This window comes from Hypomesus nipponensis, chromosome 19 (genome assembly GCF_054491055.1).
Source record: "Hypomesus nipponensis isolate SF chromosome 19, ASM5449105v1, whole genome shotgun sequence".
Classification (NCBI taxonomy): Eukaryota; Metazoa; Chordata; class Actinopteri; order Osmeriformes; family Osmeridae; genus Hypomesus; species Hypomesus nipponensis.
In genome coordinates this window covers 7,194,952-7,214,949 of record NC_140379.1, presented here as the reverse complement: position 1 = coordinate 7,214,949, position 19,998 = coordinate 7,194,952, and the positions used below count along the sequence as shown (strand labels likewise).

General features: G+C 44.9%; 2 protein-coding genes and 1 long non-coding RNA gene across 6 annotated transcripts in view; 2 read left to right on the top strand and 1 right to left on the bottom strand.

The window, feature by feature from the left end:
* adcy7 (adenylate cyclase 7) overlaps positions 1-6,018 on the top strand; it is a 36,538-nt gene extending 30,520 nt beyond the window's left edge. For 3 of the 4 annotated variants that reach the window (XM_084681609.1, XM_084681606.1, XM_084681607.1), the window contains 10 exons: positions 196-333; positions 537-644; positions 843-1,039; positions 1,209-1,317; positions 1,428-1,628; positions 2,794-2,940; positions 3,048-3,155; positions 3,361-3,475; positions 4,099-4,223; positions 4,776-6,018. In XM_084681609.1, the coding sequence (XP_084537735.1) occupies positions 196-333; positions 537-644; positions 843-1,039; positions 1,209-1,317; positions 1,428-1,628; positions 2,794-2,940; positions 3,048-3,155; positions 3,361-3,475; positions 4,099-4,223; positions 4,776-4,922 (1,395 nt within the window). In that variant the 3' untranslated portion in view covers positions 4,923-6,018. The remainder of the gene's footprint in view (positions 1-195; positions 334-536; positions 645-842; positions 1,040-1,208; positions 1,318-1,427; positions 1,629-2,793; positions 2,941-3,047; positions 3,156-3,360; positions 3,476-4,098; positions 4,224-4,775) is intronic. The other variant, XM_084681608.1, reaches the window with a different exon arrangement.
* Positions 6,019-6,089: 71 nt separating this feature from the next.
* Positions 6,090-12,763, bottom strand: brd7 (bromodomain containing 7). The gene is made up of 17 exons (XM_084681611.1): positions 12,638-12,763; positions 11,737-11,939; positions 11,441-11,552; positions 11,262-11,319; positions 11,017-11,161; positions 10,741-10,851; positions 10,340-10,509; positions 9,307-9,433; positions 9,003-9,078; positions 8,804-8,911; positions 8,435-8,570; positions 8,004-8,109; positions 7,763-7,819; positions 7,019-7,109; positions 6,592-6,735; positions 6,370-6,499; positions 6,090-6,234 (listed from the first exon to the last, which is right to left on the bottom strand). Exons 1-17 carry the CDS (start codon positions 12,684-12,686, stop codon positions 6,198-6,200), a joined length of 1,860 nt encoding a protein of 619 aa, XP_084537737.1. The 5' UTR covers positions 12,687-12,763; the 3' UTR covers positions 6,090-6,197.
* On the top strand, positions 11,908-19,138 carry LOC146246733 (uncharacterized). Its single transcript, XR_014732206.1, has 3 exons — positions 11,908-11,969; positions 12,735-12,750; positions 19,065-19,138. It is a non-coding gene; the product is annotated as an uncharacterized LOC146246733 (long non-coding RNA).
* The last annotated feature ends 860 nt before the right edge of the window (positions 19,139-19,998 follow it).

Sequence of the window (19,998 nt, the reverse complement as noted above, 5' to 3'; positions counted from 1 at the left end):
ATAGATGGATGACCTTATCCGTGTCACATGCTCATCTTGATAACACAAACGACTTCCCTTCTCTCCTCCTGCTTCCCGCTCTCCATCCATTCCTTCCAACCTCTCTCTCTCTCTTTCACTCCCTCACCCCCCCCCCCCCCCTTCTATCTTTCGCTCAACCTCATCTCAATTCCCCTCTCTTCTTCTCCTTTTCAGCGGTTGTTTCCAGAGAAGCTGTCTACCTGCCACTGGCTGTCTGCCGTGTCAGAAGCGGTGGTGAAGAAGCCATGTGTGCGCCTCCCCCTGGCCACCATTACCACTGCAGTCATCGTCATCCTCGCCGTCTTCAACCTGGTAACAGACTTCCTGGTTACGTCACATCACCTGGTTCCATAGTGCGAGCTCATAGTCTCAGCTCTCTGTGGCGTTTCTATCTAACCCAGAAGACCAAAGCATCACGAGTGGCTCCATCTTTAGCTACGTCATAGCCAAGTGCTTCACATTCTCTGACCCATACACGAGCCACTTTCAATCATGTCCACTCTCCCCCCCTGCAGTGCTTCATCCAGACAGAACCTGTGCAGTCTGTCTGTGACTTTCTGGATATGACCCGCTCCAATGACTCGCACCTGCACGACCAGCGCGTCGACCTCTTCTACCTGCCCGTGAGTGGCGGTGCCGGCTCTAAATGCTCTAAATGACGGGCAGAACAGTTGAAGGATTGAGAGCTCCAATCTTTGAGGCTGTCATCCATCTAATCCTTTCTGTCTCTGCATTTCCTTCTCTTCTCTTTCACTCCATTCGGATCTCACTCCCTCTCTTCTCCTTGCTCTCTCCTCCACCTCTCTCTGACTCGCATACAGTACTCTGTGTACAGCTGTATCCTGGCACTCATAGCTTGTGGGGTCTTCCTGAGGGTCAGCTTCGAGCTCAAGGTGTTCTTCCTCACAGTGGCTTCCACTGCCTACTACATCCTCATCCTCAGCTCCAGGAGTGATCTGTTCAGTTCCTACGAGCAAATCCTGTATGCTCAGCTCAACGACAACTTGACCTGCAGCAGGTGGGACACGCGCCGCTCAACTCAATTTTGTCGAATGTTGTGGTTTCGAGGGGACCGATTCAAGCATGCCACATGAGCTAGGAACTTAGGACGGGGAGGAAGGAAGGATGTTTGCTTCGGAGGAGGGTTGTGACGTTACTCCTGGTGACCCCTGACCTCTGTATTGCAGCTCTGGAGATTTCATACTGAAGAGACTGGGCCTCGTAAAGGACCCCAGGGTGATGAGCTGCATGTACATCACTCTGTTCCTGGTCACCATGTTCCTCATCTCACAGCAGGTAAGAAAGAATCTTTTTGCTTCTCCATTCCTTTTTTTAAAATTCCATCCCTATATTCACTTCGGCCACCCACTAACCCCCCCCCCCCCTCCTCCCTTACCGCTTCACAGAACGAGTCCTGCTTCAGACAAGACTTCCTACTGAAGAACAAGAACCGTACAGAGCAGGACGAGATCGAGACCCGGGAGAACCTGAACCGGCTGCTCCTGGAGAACGTGCTGCCCGCCCACGTGGCCGCCCTGTTTGTCGGGGAGAATAAAAAGAACGAGGTGGGATTCCTCACAAACACTTTACTTACTGAGAAGTACAAGGTAGGGGTCCAGGATGGATGGATGAGCCCAACACATCCTCCCCTCGTCCTCTCCTCCACATTCTCCCCCTTTCTCCTAAATACTCTCCTCCTTTTCACTCTCCTCTTCAATATATTGTCCTTCCATCCTCTCCTCTCCATTGTCTCTTACACCAGGGTCCTATCTCCACTGGCCTACAGTAGTGATCCATGGAGGTGGTGTCTAGATTAGATTGACCCAGTGGACGGTCACTGCTAAAGCTGTACTGTTTCTTCTTGTTGTCCTCCCTCTGGGATCAAAGGTCGAACTCACACCTCACACCACAGGACGCATAAGGTCCTCGTTTGACAAATGAGTTCAAGGACTTTATGTTTAAGGAATTTTGTGTCCTCTGGGTAGATAGGATTTAGATACAATGTATCATCATTGTGATTTGTGATATGCTGGTTATCATTAAGTGTCCGCGCTGTGGAGGAAGCTTCTACTCTGCCACTACACCTTCAGCCACTGAAAATGGACAAAAAACAGACATCATATCAATACATTTGACAAATCCCTGATAAGAGTGTTGCCAATGCCAAGTTTTTTCAGAAATATATATCTGTTGGGTCTAAATCACCCTTGAAACCTTGCGCATTCACACCACTTGGTGTGAAAAAGAGGTTCAAGGTAAATTGTTACAACTCCTGATGTTTTATATATTTTTTTTTGTTCTTTATCTTGAAAGATTTATTTTTGTGTGGGTGCCTGGGAAAGTCTCATTCTGTCTTACGAGTTCTCTTATTGCAGAGAGTAGAACGCCAGTCCATCGTTGTTTGGGTTGGTGTTGGAACTGCAACATCAAATCAAATACTGGAAAGACCTGCAACCATATCATATTTTGGTGTACTGTAGAATAGAAATGAGAACTGAAGAAATAGTATTGCCCTATTTTTAATCCTGGGAGTACTGGAGGTCAAACAGGTGACTATAGCAGAGCTGACAGGTGTTTGCCTAGCCTTACATTGACCCTGGGGACATGACCCGACACTCTCTCATAGAACCACTCATCTTCACTGCCCTTTTCATAGAAACATGTCTCCCTGTGTACCCTAAACGTCCCATTTATCTGTTCAAAACTCTTCGTTACGATGTAATGCTTCTTGGCATCAGTCTTTATCACCTCTTCTCCGGTTCTGTTCATCAGGACCTGTACTACAAATCCTATGACTGTGTGTGTGTGATGTTCGCCTCGGTGCCCGACTTCAAAGAGTTCTATACAGAGTGTGACATCAACAAAGAGGGCCTGGAGTGCCTGCGACTGCTCAACGAGATCATCGCCGACTTTGATGAGGTGAGGCCACAGGCTGCTGCTGAACTTCTGCCACCCGATTTGTGGTCATATTCGGGAATTAAAAAACAAACCCCTTCTTCTCATCCCATCCTCATTTCCACATCCAGCTGCTCTCTAAGCCCAAGTTCAGTGGAGTGGAGAAGATCAAGACTATAGGCAGCACATACATGGCTGCTGCCGGTCTCAGTGGCACACCAGGACAGGAGAACAACCAGGTAGGATTAAGCAATTGATTATGATGTTACCGCCATTAATACAATGAACTAAGACGGATCTCAAACTAAATACTTGAAGGGAATTGAACCAAACAAAAGCTGTTTATATAACTTGTAAATGTGAGAATACCCAATTGGCAAGATGCTCAAGTGCTATGACCTGCTGATACAACAAAGTGGATTCTTCATCCCTGTGTGGTTTCAGGACAGAGACAGGCAGCAGGCCCAGATTGGAAACATGGTGGAGTTTGCCATCGCCCTCATTGGCAAACTGGATGGCATCAACAGGCACTCCTTCAACAGCTTTCGTCTCCGTGTGGGTGAGTGAGCTTGGGGAGTCTGTTTCCAAGCCTGGTGTGGTGCTGTCTGCTCTATATCCTGTTCCAGTTCTCAATGTGTCATGGGTTATACTTTACCTCATGCATCCGCTATTCACTTACAAGACCCTTCCCTCAATATATTGCATTGTCTGTTGCATTGTCTGGGCACTATAACACTCGCAGCGTCTTCCAATCCAGCCAAGTTCCCAGACAGCTTACTCTGAGCAGATCCCCTAAGCTTAGTGGAAACATTTAAAATACTTGGGAGATAAAAGCACACGTTATGATAAAAAGAATAACATAAACACTGGGGAAAGGTTGGCATGAAATGCAACATAAACAGCTTTCAAAGAAATGGTTCTCTCGTCAAAACAATTGGTACAGCACATAATTGAACTGAATTCCTTTGCGGAAAGACGCTTTTATTAAAAATCTGAGGCTCCAACAAGTTACATTTACAGACGGCTCTGGCTTTGGCCTCCCTTGCCAGACTGATGATAGTCCCTTGACATATGCTGGAAGTGAAGGCATAAATCTGTACATTTTGCCTGCTAACTAAAAACATAATTAAATAGATAAATCTTGTCTTTAAGCTCTTTGTTATGTTGTGTGCTACTTCACAGGGATCAACCATGGGCCTGTTATAGCTGGGGTGATTGGAGCCAGGAAACCACAGTATGACATTTGGGGCAACACTGTCAACGTGGCCAGTAGGATGGAGAGTACTGGAGAACTGGGCAAGATCCAGGTACTGCAAAAACAATGAGGCCTGTTGTGTCCTTTTCTACTTTGTGTTTGCGTCACTCAGGGCTCGCAACAAACGTTTTTCCTCACTGTCCCAGTACCATCCTGAAATTGACCTGTCCCAAAATGTCAATTATTGTGTTTTTGCATTTAGACATTGTGACATGGGTCGAGGTTAATGCAACACTATTCAAGTAATCCATACAGTCGTGGGGCTCAAATCAATGTCTGAATTTCAATGTGAATGCATACACAATAGAAAACACAATTTCTTGCTTGTTTCATGGTGGGGCTAACACTTCTTGGTGTGGCTGGAATAAAAAAGTTTATGAAGGTTTTACAAATGTTTTGGAAAAAAAGTTTCTAAAGGTTTTACAAATATTTTCTACAAAGTTTTGAAAATAGTTTTGAAAAAGTTTCAGAGCGCCCGAAGAGAGTGTCTTTTTTTTTTTTTTTTTTTTTTACGAGACAATTGGTCCCCCTATGCCAGGCAAGATCAATCAAGCTCTGATCAATATTTTAAATGATCCACATCTGATCACCCCTCCCCAAACAGGTTACAGAGGAGACGTCAGAGGTGCTGAAGAAGCTGGGCTACTCCTGCGAATGCCGAGGCCTCATCAATGTCAAGGGGAAGGGCGAGCTGAGGACCTTCTTTGTTTGCACGGACATGAGCAAGCAGCAGGGCCTGGGCCTGAGCTGAGGCCAGCCTCAGTGACCACTGGCCCTGGAGGCTCCGGCTGGGCTGCTGTTGGGAGGGGAGAGGAGCACAGGACCCACAGGCCCCTCTCCCTTCTCTCTACGCAGAGGGTCTCAGAAACATGGCCCTGGCGCATTCAGCTTTCCTAGACCATCATCAGGGTTGCAGTGTCGCATATGACTGAAGAGAGGATTGGATTGAGAGGGCAAGAACTCCCTGCCACTCTTGTCCCTTTTGAGGGATGAAAGACAGACTGTGTTCAAGCACTGAACTTGACATGAGTTTGTCGGCCCCCTTTTGTCTGAAACTGGTTGGATTTGTATCCTGGTGGTGATAATGAAATGCATGAAAAGGGACGCAGATGTAAATATTCCTTCCAGCTGATCTGTTTTCTAAAATATAACTTAATACTTTTGTTTAGTGAAAGGTCTCACAATATTTCTTCTATCCCAGTTTGGCTGTTGCCTGTGATGCACAAATGTATATGTACTATATTGAAGCCAAATACTGTTTCAGCCAACTGAGTTTACTTGCCATTCTCTGTTGAATGAATGAGATAAAAGCTGAATAGAATGTTGCTATGTTCTGCCTGGTTGTTCAACCAGTGCTGTAACACATGGGCGTACCAGAAGGAAATACAATATTTTAACTTTGGTATAAATGTAAGAAACACAGTATTTAAAATTCACTTGATTATAACTAGCTGACCAGTGTGTCAAGGCTAGTGTTTTCTGAGTAGGCCTGTATGAATGTCTTATGCTGCCTGTCCACATTTGCTGGGGAATAACAAGCTGTACTGACCAGAGCTGGGATCAACTCAAGGTGTAAATCACATGTTTCATTTTTTTTTTCCCCAAACCCCCAATACTGACTGTCTATTATCTTGTGTGTAAGCAGAACTGTCTACTCACTGAATGCTCTCGTTCTTGCCGCTGTGTGCCTCTGAAAACTGTTGCTGTGGGGCCTTATGTCTTCGACTGACTACGGTGGGCTATAATAGCTTGTGTTGCTTTCATGTGAACTGTATGCTGTCTCACCAAGGAACAAAGTTCGCATTTTGTACAGTAATGGAATGTTATAAATGGTTTTGCAAGTTTGAGTGGTTGACATTGTCTACAATATAGTTCAAGGACCTTGCAGTTGCTGAGTAAATGACAACCAAAAGCAAACTTTCTATAAAAAGTTTATTTGATGAAATTACAAATGTCAGACAAAAAGCACCTTTTGTACAGTTCAAGACAGATCTCATGTTATGATGGTAAGCCATCCTAAGCTCAGCTACCCACAGACGAAATATCCATGGATGCACTCTCCACTATGAAGAAAACCAGACCGACGCAAGTCATTATTTGAAGAGGAACATCATATTAGTTTTGTACAAGATAAGTATTTATACAAAATCAAATGTTAGCTCTGATAAGAGACAGCAGACTGATGTATGGTGGCTTACCTGTGGTCAGGTCTATGAGGGGATCCTGAGTCAGTGATGCCCATGGCCCTCCTGATACCGCACAGGCTGCTCACATCTCCAGGACCCACCTGGCTGGTCAGCTGGGCCAAGTTCTCAGTCACCTTCTCAGCTGCAGGGAGAATAGGTACAATGAGAGTTTACATCCAGGGAGGGTTGTGAATGACCCTACTGAGACTGTGTGGGAGAGAGCACGAGTCGTACCCAGCTGCAGCTCCTTGGTGGTGGGGGCGAGCAGGCAGATCATGTTGGGGGGCTGCTTGGCGCTCAGACGCTCGTTCTGGGCTTCCTGGAGCCCATTGAGGAGCTTTGTCGTTTCGTCCAACTTGTTCTGGAAACGCTGGGCTTCTGTGATGCACACAAACAACAGGGGGGGGTTCACACCTGCATTTTCCTACGTTAATTGTAACCTATATAATTGGATCTCGACCACAACATCTCTTTCACAAGGGTACGTTCAACCAAGCCCCGACTAAGTGGCCAGGGAAAGCATGCAGCCCTTCAAAATCACCTACCTAATTGCCTGTTTGACAGGCCTACGAGAATTTACAATGAAACACTATGACTCATGGTTCCAATTAACAGGCTAGCTGCGGAGAACTCGACCTCAGGTCACACCAAAGATCTTTACCCTCAGTGAGGTCCTCCACAGTCTCCGGGTCCAGTCCAATCACAGAGCTCAGAGACGCTGATCTCTGCTTGGTAGTGCTGGGCGTAATCACCTGAGTGGGGAGAAAGGAGTCAGTTTGCTACATTATCTTGGCCTTCCTTTTCAGCACTCCCCTCATCTCGCAACTGACAATTCTTAGAAATCACCAATTCCTCAAAAGAGGACTGAGATGGAGACTCAGGGACCAGTCCCTTTTAAAGCAGCACATTCCCAGCTTCCAAGAAATCTGCTGCGAAAAAAATAAATAAATAAAAGCAGCAGCACCACCCGAGCAGGGAAGAAGGATAATCTGGAGAGCAGCCAAGCACAGCAAACAGCCGGGGACAGAGGCTGCAGTGTTGCTCAGCAGGGTTTGGTGGCTTCAGTTTCCCCCCAGCCCTGCCACCCCTGTGTGGAGCCCATTCAAATGACCGGGAGACGGGAGGGGGGGGGCTGGAAAGAAAATACAGGCATTTCCACATCCCTGACACTGAGCCCCTGAGATTGCTGGATGCAACCGATCCCAGGAAGGGAAGAGGGACTGTAGTGGAGGGAGGTGCGTTTTTATGGGGAAATACTTTTCCACATGTGGATGTTGGCAGCTGACGACCATGGCTGTGCTGTTGACACAGCTGGGACGCACAACAGCCATGTGCAGAAGCAGTCTGGGCGGGGTTCAGCTCACGTTGGGATCATCATTAGTGTTGTAGTCTATCTGGGTCTTACCTCCATTTCAACCCTGGCCTCTGAAGTCTTCTCTCGTTCCTCTCCATCTTGAACAATCTAAAAGGCAAGCACGCATCATCAAGTACGCAATACCGTAGAACATTTTACTGTTCGATCGAACCATTATACGTTCAAGCAGAGACCATTGTCTTTTTCGGAAGGGATGCTTGGCTGCAAAATGCAAGAACAAAGTACAGTACAGCCAAGTAAATGTGTCAGAAGGAAGTGACTGAGTACTCACCACTTCTTCTATGGTTTTGGAGTGCTCTCCATTGGTCATCGCATCCAAAAGACTGTCTGCCAATTTGTACATGTGCTCCTCCGATTTGGCCAGAAACTCTTTGATGCTGTGGACCCAGTGACACACACTCAAACAAAAAACAATCGGAAGAGTTTCTCCCTCTGCAAGCACAAGTAGCAGGCTCGGATTACGTTCAACGTGGCTTGAAACTATGCAGTGGCGAGCTGTAGCCACGCCAACACCCCCTCTCATAACTTCAGAGGACGACATTTGGCCTTGAGTCATCCAGGAATCCTAATAGCGTGTTTGTCTAAAACAGTACTTAATGTAAGTCTGAAAAATAAATCGACATCTTCTATACTGTAAATGTCACAAGTATATATCTTCACAACAGTCAGAGAGGGCAGAGGAATGAGGAGAGAGATTCCTACCTCTCAGAGCCCTGGAGGCTGGGCTCTTCTCCGTAGGACGAGTAGACGAGATCCGTGTCGTCCTTGCTGATGTTGGCGAAGCTGGAGTCGTAGGTGGGAGCGTAGGAGGTGTACGGCCCGTAGTTCATGTAACACACTGTGGAGCACCGAGCATGCACGTCAACGCATCGTCCACACACAGCAACACGAAGGGGAGGGACAAGCTAGGAGCTGGAAATACACATGCCCTCCATCCACGGAAATAATTATTCAAAACGGATATGGATACAAAACCCTGTAGGCTTTTTTTTTAAACATGGGTAGGCACATTGGCTGTTGTGCTGTGAAATGTTCCCACTGCTGTGTTTTAACCCCCCCCCCCCATCCTACCTGGGGTGATCCGGTTCCTCTTGTCCTCCCTGAAGCCCTGCAGGGTGTTGACACCACTCTGCAGTCTGCCTGACATCATGCCCAGCTTCACAGGGCAGTAGCCCACATCTGCAGAAGACACAGTGACATGTCAAAGTTCAACTGCTCCCTCGTGCAAACAGTGGGCAGGAGAGCTCGAGAACTTCCTGGTTGCACCTACCTCCGGCGGATAAATCGGCTGGGTTAAGGATGGCCAGGGTGGTGGAGCCATCAGTCTTCCGCCTCTTAAACTCCAGCTACAAAAACAACAGCAACACTGTATCATGTACTTGCATGTAAGACATGGTTGTGGACACAAAAAACGTAAGCATGTGGTGATATCTGATAATTGAGGCTCAATAAGTCAAGTGACCTACGGCTATCGTACCTATGTATGTCTGCAAATGTGTCTAGCAACTGCGTATCGGGTGGACATCCATGACACAAATACTAAATGAAGAAAGTGAACTAGGGGGATCTCCCACCTCGGTCTGAAGCCCTCTGTTGGAGAGTTTGCCTCCAGACTCCTGGATGACCTTGCGGATCTCCTCCAGCTCTCTCTCTGCCTGGCTCACAGCCTTGGACGCCTCATCTTTAGAATCTTTATCCAACCTGGAAGCACAGCCGAACACAAAGGCAAAGAGGAGAGTGGATGAGTAAGAGGCTTTGACCCAGAGAATTACGGCCTCACAATATGGCCCAAATGCAGTTGACAGCCGTTAGTGATGCTGTAATTATCTTGTGCAACCAGAAGGAAGACATTTGAAACCACTCTGATGACCCAAAACGAGGACAGGGACAAAAAAGTAACATTTGCATACGTTTGTTTCCATAGTCAGCATCTTCCCTAAACTAATCCACAATGTTTAGATATTATCTGTCAAAAGTATGCTGCTTCACCTAGCTAACACTTTGGTAGTTTGAGACCAAGAAATGGTAGGCTTCAAAGACATGTTTTGTTCCCTGGTGTAAAACCTAGAGTGCAGTGCTGACAGCGTGCAAGACCCAACACGCTCACAGGCATTCCTTTCATTCTGAGCTCTCAGTGTCTCTGTGGAAAGAACTGATTCACCAAAGACAGGGAGGGAAACAAACCCACAGCACTTGGGAGGGAATCCATAACATGTGAATGTCAGGGGGCAGAGCTGAGCCACTTCCTGATTGGCTCTCGTGTCTCTGACAGATGAGCTCGGTCACAACAGTCTCATGTAAGCAATAGCACAGCAGCACGTCTTGTTACTACATCAGCGGCAACAACAAACAACTAACAGAATATCAATCCCACTTGTGCAAAATTTTAAAAAGGAATTCTGTCAAACATCAGAGGTTATTGTGACACTTGGAAGACGTGATCCTTTTATAACCAGTTGAAGTTTCCTTCCAAAGGCTAGTCTGATCAGGATCATGCCAGTAATTGCACCTTGAGATGTTTGCAACGTGTGTTTAAATCAGGGTTCGTTTCTCTCCTAAATCAGGTTTTAAATGGTGTTTTAGTATCACATGGGTAAGGAGCAGCACCTGGGAGTGCAGGGGGACTGGGAGTTCTCACTGGTGTCAGTGGGAATAGCACCATTTTGAGACCGGTCCAGGCTTGAGCCCCCTTCCTCCTCAGTCTTTCCTGGCTTGTTAGCAGGGTTGTCCAGGTCAGCCATGAACTCTATACTCTGTTTGACGCTCTCCAACCTCTCCTGAAAGGGTACAGAACATCAACTTTAGTTGGATATTTATTACTAGATGCATAAATTAGTTTGTAGGTATGTGAACATATTGTAGGGATACTGCAGCAATGTAGTGGCAGACTGTAATGACATGTCGCAATGTGGAGCCACATGCTGCTCTCTGCTGCCCTCTGGTGTCATTTCATTGAAAGTACAAGGCTTTGTGCAAGAATCCACTTTACTCTTCAGGCAAACGCTTACCGGGCTGAGTATCTTCATACCGGAGTGGAGCAGCTTCCTGGCAGCTTTATGGTAGATTGTCTCAGGCTTGTTGTAGATCATGGCGTTCTCACACATGATTCTGAGATCCACCTGTATCAGTGACCGATAATGACACACATGGGTAAGAATGGGCAATGTTGGTAGATCCTCTTTTTAATAATTTTCACTCCATAGAACCAGTACGCTATTTAATGAGGTAATCTGTGCGTTGGTGGTTTGAGAAGGAGAAAAGAAGGCCAGTGTGTGCAGATATACCTTCAGGTCCTCCAGAGATGAATAGTGCTCCTTCTTGACTTTCTCCTTCATTGTGCTGAAGTCCATGGGCCTTTTGATGACTGAGGTGTAACCAGGGGCGATGAGATCAGTCACCGGGAATGAGAAAAAAGCACTGGGGTCTTTCCTACAAGAAAAAGGAATACAATGACTAGAATGTAATATGCAAATGAAATTGAGTATACAATTTCAATCAAAGGTGTGTTGTGTTTGGTAGGATGCTTCACCTCTGGAGCTGTCTGATGAGCTGGTTCAAAGCTACCTGAAGCGGGGTTTGCTCCTTTTCTGATGGAAGAGATGAGTAATAATGTTGGCTATGAGTGCTTAATTAAATGACATTTTTCCAAATACCATTTCAAAGTGGACATCAGTGAAGTAAAAAGGCAAATATAAACATATTTATTACCTTCCATTTTCGCCAGGGAGGAAGACAGTTCTGACCGGACAGGAGTCCGACTCTGCTCCCTGTCATCCCAGTCTGTGTCTAAAGAGTCCTGTCCTTTTCTCTTCTTGATCATCTACATAGACCGCACAGATATAGGTCTGAACATGGACTACCCTCCACACAACAGTGACTGATGTAGCCAGCAAGCTTAGTCGTGTAATGACTATTGAAAAGCAAATTACAAAAAGTGACATTGTTCTAATTTTCAGCACGTTCCCATGGAAAATAGGGGCATCCTACAGACATTAAAAATGTACCTTTCTCTTTCTCTTGTCATCCAGGGGTGAACCTGGGTTGCTTCTCTCCTTGTCTTCCCTCTTCTTTTTCTTCTTCTTCTTATCTTTGCTGGGTTTGTCGTAATCGGCCTGTTCGTCATAAGTGTTTTCAAGACTCGAGCTTCCGGCTGTCACTTCATTACCCGCAACCTTCAGGACCAATTTTAGTGGTCTCTCTCCATAGTCTGCGGACAGCAGCAATCAAGCAGAAACAAGTGAGTATATTTATGCAGTGCATTGAGGCTACTAAAGATAACCAGCTAACAACTTTAAGATGTTCCGTGCCAGTCGGCCCGTTAGTATGCGAGTAAATTACTAGCTAGCTAGCGTCGTTTCTTTTTTAAATAGTTAAGGAGTAGCCATGTGTTTATGTATTGCTTCTCAAATGTCAGCATGTTGCTGAAACGGCAAAAGAGCAACACAGTTGTATTGTTATTTTTGCTCAACATACATTCATTTGCATGCTACTATAATCGATATGTTATTGCTGCATTGATAGTATTGTTGTTGGTTCACCGTGTGTTGCTGAGATGTGTGGTTACTTTGCAATGTAAACAGTCAGATTCTCGAGTCTGAATACCGAAATATATGGATCTATATTTTAAAATGTACTGCACTTCTGATACTTGATCTCCCGCTGTACTTTATACATACAATATTTGTTGCTTTGGATAAAAGTGTCTGATAAATTAATACGATGCAATGTAAATGTAATTTAAAAGGCTATTGTGAGCTAAATGTGACGGGCTAATAATGAGCTAGGTAACTAGTAGCTAACTAATAGCTAGCTTTCAAGCCTGGGGCACGACACCCACTAAAGCTCATACATAGCCACGATCTCTGCAACTTGAGGCGGTGATTGTGTAGGTCACTAAAGTCTTACCTTCGTATCCGTGTTTTTCGGACTTATGTTTCTTGTGCTTTTTCCCCATTGTTTATGTTATCCTGATGCACCACCGCGGGATCTTCTTTGTGAGTAGGTAAAAGCCAGCCTCAGTAAGTAATCCCATTTCCGGTTTATTTCTTCTTCTTGGGACCGTGAAACTGGTCGTCAATATCATTTCCGGTTTTGCACATTCCCTTTCAAAATAAAAGCATAGCCTGAGCCGTGTCCTAACGTATGAAGCTTGGCGCAACAAACTTTCACTTTTGGATGAAGAATACCTTTTGAAAGATAAATCAAATGTTTTTTTGAGTGAGGATGTCCCTTGACCTTATAACATATGCATGGGGAATCGGTTTAAGAGAGAAACTTTATCATAATAAGGATCATATTATGTACAAAACATGGGTAGATATTTTTCCAGTAGGAGGCACTGTCATCTTAACATTACCACAATGACAAGACGTAGCCTACTTTGGGACGGTAAGACAAGTCATAGATATAAGGGCCGTTTAGAAAATAATTCAGACTGTCCTTACACAAACACAAATGAAACACATACACATATGAAACGTTCATAGACATTCATAACACTGAAAACTCACATCCACACATGTGAAATGCTTGCATAATACACATATGAAGCGCATTCAAGTGAACTGTTTTTTTTTTTAAAGGTTGAACAAATATTTTATAATAAACTTTTTTCGAAAAAAAAAATCCTCTGTAAAATTTTTGTGTAAAGACAGTCTGAATTGTTTCCTAAACGGCCCTTTAATACAAATATATAGAAGTCATAGTATTCAGATATTTATTTAAATCCCATTTAGTTCACAGGAAAGTATGAAAATGAATGTAAGCTATGAAAAACTCCCACCTAATTGATATGACATACCATACTTGGAATTAATTGGAAGAGTGTTTGACATGTGCAAAGGAAGTTCAGAGACTGTCACTTTGATCTCATAACTTTTCTACAGTGACATTTTGTCATGCTTGACATAAAGCTTTAAAATCCACGTGGTGCTCACCACACCCTTACATTCTCTGTGACTATGACTCTTCACCTGACCAGCATGCAAGGCCAACTAAGGATAATTTGTCCTGTAACAGTAGCTGCCCTAAAGACTAAGCCCCAGGCCATCCAGACCATTACTTCTCCAAAGTTCAAACAACCAAAACCCTTCAAACATGAAAACGTGCTTTAAAACAGACATTTTTGTAGAACCTTTTTTTTCTCCTAGTGATACATCCCATTGTTATTGTGGCTTCCAAAAACGGCATTTCATAGTCGCTGTGCCCCAGGCCAGCTAACTGGGAACTGTCCAACAGGGTAGATAGGCTAACCCTTGGATGTGGCTGAGCCCATTAGGACCGTGCACCTCACTCAGAAGTGCCTCCATTCCCTTCCAAGCTGATATGCTCTGTTAAATCGGCACATATTGTGCGGGACGATGAATGACAGATGTTTTATTCATAGAGGGAAGATAGTGTGCATACTTTGAAGCACATTCCAGGTTTTATGAAGAGACAGGGGATGGAGGCAGGGAATACAGTACTCATATTCCACATTTTTGGGAACGAAAAGAGACAAAATTATCATTCCGACCATACTTCCCTCAGAAGAGGTGAGGTGATTCTGAGTTTTTTTTTTTTCGTCTGATATTCTGTCTAGTCAAACCACTCCTCATTCCGAACTCTACTGATTTTATAGGGCTAACAGCACGGCTACACTTTTATCAAGATGAGGTTCTCCCTGATGAAATCTGAATATTTGAGGATTAGTGTTTCTGCTCTCTTTGGGATTAAAAAGACTCGATGTTTAGGTCTATAAGTATAATAAGGCCCCCATCTCTTTTAGATCTCTGGAGAAGCTCAACCCAGACTCTAGAGTGAAGTTGTAAAGCAATACTGGTACTGGTGGGGACGGGGATGGGGGGGGCACGGGACGATGAGAGGATGTATGTGCCAGCCTCTGCTGGGCCTGCCTGCACACTCCTGCTTCCTGCCCCAGTTAGGCCATGGGATCCATCTGTTTCATTTCAGCCGCAGCACTGCACACGCTTTGGAAGTCCGTGGACGTCTCGGGATTAAAAGGAGATCAGTTACACCAAACAGGGCTAACAAATAGCAGATGTTGTGAAATTCATTATCCTCTGTCACAACACAGGGGCAGAGGGGACCCAGAGATTCCTTTCCACATGAAAGCACCATCCCAACGGAACCATGGGAAACCGCTTCCCACTTTGTGGCCAGTATGGAATTAGAATTTTCGGTCTCCACATACACAACAAAAACACAAACATTCATACAGTACAAAGGAGGCTTTGAATGGTTTATCTGTCGCGCACATGGTTCGACTGAACCGGTCCTGTATATATACAGGATGTCATTGAAGGCCAAACTCATCTCTAGACATTTAAAGTAGTGGAACAATCCAGTTTCTACAGTGTTAGCATAACATACTGTGTCATGAATAGTAGTTCTGACATTTGTCATGCTCCAACATGATTCATAACAGTTTGACCTTGCACAGAACAGTTGCTATTGTCTATTAAAAGTAACTACAATACTGCGCAGTGCATACAAAAAAACAGTACAACATAAATCAAACTGATTTAAATGTAAAATTATTATCTAAGACACAAAGGATGTAATCTCATTGCACTCAAATTAAATGTAATAGTAATAACCACTGTTTTACTGGATTGGTCAGGAGAGTCTATTGTTCAACCTGACAGTTGGTAGAGACCTGTTCTGATGTGACAGATGAATGTTTAGGGTCATCACGCCTGTCAGCGTGTAAAGGGTTTTGAAGATGTATAACCAGCCATCAAAAGCAAGACAGATAGAAACATCAAAGAGAAGAAGCCAATCATTCTGTCCCTCTGTTTCTCCTGCCAGATGATCTGTCACAGCGATGTCTTTGAGACTCCATCATTCACTCACTCAGCCACTCAAAGAGTGATCGTGATGTGGGGGCCTGACTTTGTGTCTATCTGGAGCCTTGCATCATGTGTTCCTCTTTGATTTTCCACCATTTGTCTCGATCACACTATTCCTGTCTGGCCCACCATGTGACCTAAGACTGTATGTAGAATTGCTGCCTGTTAAAGACCCTTACCTGTGCTTGACAATGCCGCCCTCAGAGAAATGAGTATGTTACATGTTCTCACTGTTTCAGTGACATATTGTGTTATTGTCCTGCACAAAATCCAAACTAGTTTCAACAGTCATGGTAGCTTGGTGCAGCTTGGTTAATCATGGTCCTGCTGCTGAAGAGACTCAGGCATGTGAAGTGCCACATGAAGTAATTTGATGTGCTGTCATTAGCATCTGCTGCTCCTCCTATCGTCAGCCCAAGTCTTCTCTGATCCAATTACTGTAATGTATATTTCATTGGGCTTACTTAATGTTTTTATGCTTTCACGTCACCCTCTGTGTCTTCTGCTTTAAGGTACTTTAATGTATTATTCTGTTTTTGAAAGCCCTATTACAAAGGATGTGAAAGTTTGTGTGTGTGTGTGCACGAGTGTGAAAAGGACTCTGATGTGTGACTCTGTGGGGAGGTTTATTGGGGGGCTGACAGTGTGTGTATGTACGTGTGTGTTTGCGTGTGTGAGAGAGACAAGGGGAGGGTGTGGAGGGGAAAGGGCCACTGATTTCTGTTGCTCAAGGCCTTTTTTCTCCACAAGCCTCAGAAGACAGTGGTCCTGGGTGGGGAGAGTTCCCAGGGGACCCATGTTCAAAGCTAGTGAGCATGGTGACGGTCTTCTGTCAGATACTAAGCTGTTTGAAAAGTTCATACAAACTGAAGCAGCCATTGGGAAATAGTCTTTGCAAACTCAAATACTTTTTCTTTTTCATTCAGGGAGTGGTATTCCACGACAAGGATGCAGTGTGTATATAATCTCATCATCATTCAGGATTTAATATGTGACCTGTCATTAAACCCTGAAAAATGAGTCTGAAATGTGACACCCGCCAACTTCTAATACCATCAACCAGGGTCATATGGTTAGCAACATATATAGCTTATTATGTTATTGTAAATATAAGTTCTAGATTATATTTTACGATACGTTGTCGGCAGATAGCTTTTTTCAATACCCTTTTGTAACCAAGCCCACCTTCTCTCATGCCCTTATAGTGCAATCAAATCCTAAAGGCTGGTGGAAAACTAAAAGACCCTTGTGAATGTCATTTCTGGGCTTCAACGGAGTGGGAAGGGATGGGGAAAAGCACTGTGGAGAGGATGACGGTAATTGTCTCATTTTCAGACAGATGCCCACAGGTACAGGTAATTACAGAGGGCCATTACTTCCCTCTCGTCGGTGTGTGTGTGTGTGTGTTTGCGTGCTGTGGCAGGGGCCGCTCTCTCGGGTGGGTTCCCACCGCAGATTGCATAGGTGTGACTTCAGCTCCACGTCCAAATGGGACATATGAAAGACATAGATCAACAGAGGGCGTCTCTGCCCCATTCCGCTGCTTTGGTGGCAATCCGGCAGATGGCATGGGGCTGTCTGAGGCCAGCAACGAAGAGAGCAGCAGCTTCAAAGCCGCTCTGTAATCGGCAGGAACATCAGAGGCTGGGAGAAAGTGACTGTCTCCCAGACGCCCGCCCTGCTAAGAGTGCGAGCGAAGCGCTAATGAAAGGCAGATAAAGGGATTGCAGGCGCTGGCAGAGCCTGCCAGAAAAAGGGAACATCAGGTAGAAAATGCACTTTTTTCTTCCTCTTTCTTTTCTTTCAAGAATATATAGATAAATGGTCTTGTCGGGTCTTTTGTGTTACCCCCAAAACAGTAACACACACACAAAGACTTATCTTAAAAGCATTTGCCCCCAGTTGAGGTTCAGTTCAAGCCCAAATGGACCGTGTGCCAGAGACGGGGTAGAGGCAGCATTGCATGGTAGGGAGGACGGGGGAGAAATAAAATTGCTTCGGGTTTTGCAGGAAATGCCACCACCAGTTCCATGTAGTTTGCAGTCTTTTTGATGTGCAAGTCAGGCCTGATGCCTGCTGTCAAGCCCAGTATTAATCAGAGGAACACAGGACTTGGTCACACCCATGTTGGACTCATCTACCACCTGCCTAGCATTCCTCACAAAGAACCTTCCGTTCATTTGAGATGATTAATTTTCTTTTTAATGTAGCTTCTCAGTTCACCGCAGGTTTATGCGTTTTTTGTGATACATTGATGCCTGATAGCAGAAATATCAAACGCCTAATACAAATGTGCTTCCTTTCAAGGGAGCATGTATTTGGAGATAACAGGACCATATTCAATGTAGTTGGCCTGGCCTGTTCGTTCAGAAGGTGAAGATCTATTGGAATTACCATATGTAGTTGATGAGGTTAATGATCATAGGAACTGAAATGGATGGTTTGTGCCATACAGGCCTTGTTCATACAGCCTGTACGTGTAGATGTTAATCAAATTAATGTGAACCTTTGTGACAAACTCTCTTTGCATCCTAATGTTCCATGTTCTTGGTGGGGTGTGATGAATGCAGGCTGTAGAAAGGGTAGTCTCTGGAGGCAGTGTAGCCTACCAGCCAGGGAGTTACCAGCCTGTGGATGTATAGAGGTGCTTAGTGGAGCCAGTCTGGATCAGTCATAGTCTACAGCCCCCACCCCTGCTCCCCCGCTCTGCACCAGAGACAGGGGACTTGTTAGCTGCTGTCTGGCTGGAGATTCTCTCCCCCAATTGTAGACTACTGTGCAGATTTCCCTAAAGTCCTTTGACAAGCTACTGGACTGTGCAAGCCTGTCAAAGCTCTTAATGGTTTCAGGTTTTAAGGATTACACTGTGTGAGGTAACCCAGGCCAATCCCTTACTTTCACATGGTTAAGAAGACACTTATTTGTTGTTGCGGTGCAGAGAATAACACACCTTTAATAACGTCAGGTAGATAGAAGAACACGTTTCCAGGCTACTGACTTTTGGCAGCACCATTTTTAAAAGAGTCTTTGGAGCTCTTGGGCTTAGTACTGTTTTATGAGAGGTGCTGTGGCTTAATGAACGATGTGGATTACCACAATATGCAGAACCGGATCTTCTCACTCGTCAGTGGAACATTCAGTCAAACACATCAAGCTTTCGTTATCCTCTTGAACATCTCACTTGAATATTCATCAGTCTTCAAGGTGCGTCAAATCCAGGTGTTTACCTGATGCCATTGCGCTCAAAGATGTTTCATCAAAGCAGAGTGCTTATGATGCTGATGCCTCTTATGTAGTTCATGCTGGATGAGAAAAATTGTCTGACATTAGTCCAACTCTTCTGTGCAACATTTTTCCAACTATCAGTTGATGATGCCTGGTAGTTGTTCTTTAATGTTTGCACTATATTTGTAGTCTGCTTTAAACAAACTTTCCCCTGGTTCAATTTTATTGATAATAATTGTATTATGTTCTTTCTTCAGCCATCCCTCTAATTTATCCCTGCCATCACCCCACTACCTGTCTGCCCTCCCTTCAACCTGGTCCCCACCATCACCCAACTACCTCCCTTCTCCACCAATAACCCATCATCACCTCCCCCCACAATGGCGCCCCTGTCATTCACCACTGCTCAAGCAAAGAGAGAGCTGGAGAAGCTTCACAGGGGCAAGGCTGCTAGCCTTGATTGCTTTAGCCCAAGGGTGCTGAAGTGCTGCGCCGCCCAGTTTTGTGGACTAGTCCAGCATTTGTTCAACCTGAGCATAAGCCTTGAATGGGTCCCTGTGATGTGGAAGACTTTGTGCCTGGTCCCAGTGACCAAGAAGGGACACCCCACTGTCCTGAACAACAACAGACCAATATTGCTTACATCCCATGACCCTGGAGAGGCTAGTTCTCTTGCACCTCAAGCATCTGGCCAATGCCTTTGTGGACAGACTGATCGGGTAAGCAGGCTCTGTTCTGGGGACTAACCACAGCACCCTAGAGGAATTGTAAGCAGTATTACCTGTGTCACCTGTGCATTGCCCTGTGGGTCACCTGCATTCAGCTTATCTGTAAGTTGTATTGCGCATGATCCACATGTGTATTACTCCACGATTTAACCCTGTATTTTACCGTGTATACAGCCCTGTTCTTTGTATTTGTATATTATTTTTTGTAACCGGTTTGTTTATTTTATTTCCTATTTTCATTTCCTTTTTCTGCCAGCTGCAATGCCTTCATTTCCCCTTTTGGATCAATAAAGTACTTACTGGTGCTACTAGGATGTGTTTTGGAGGATTTGGTTTTGTTGAGCAGAGAAAGCAAAACATGTCTAGGTGTCAGCTGGTGTTTCCGTTTTTGCACCAGCAAAGCCAGTTACTCCTACACCAGCCTTTCCATTTTAGAGTCATTCTTGAGTTGTGTAATTAGCTG

Bases quoted from the DNA above. Each gene is read 5' to 3' on its own strand.
- brd7 (XM_084681611.1), bottom strand. From the start codon at position 12,686: ATGGGGAAAAAGCACAAGAAACATAAGTCCGAAAAACACGGATACGAA. The intron at 11,553-11,736 runs GTACATTTTTAA...CGGTCTATGTAG, and splicing joins ATGACAAGAGAAAGAGAAAG to ATGATCAAGAAGAGAAAAGG. The intron at 11,162-11,261 runs GTGAAGCATCCT...TTTTTCTTGTAG, and splicing joins CTCATCAGACAGCTCCAGAG to GAAAGACCCCAGTGCTTTTT.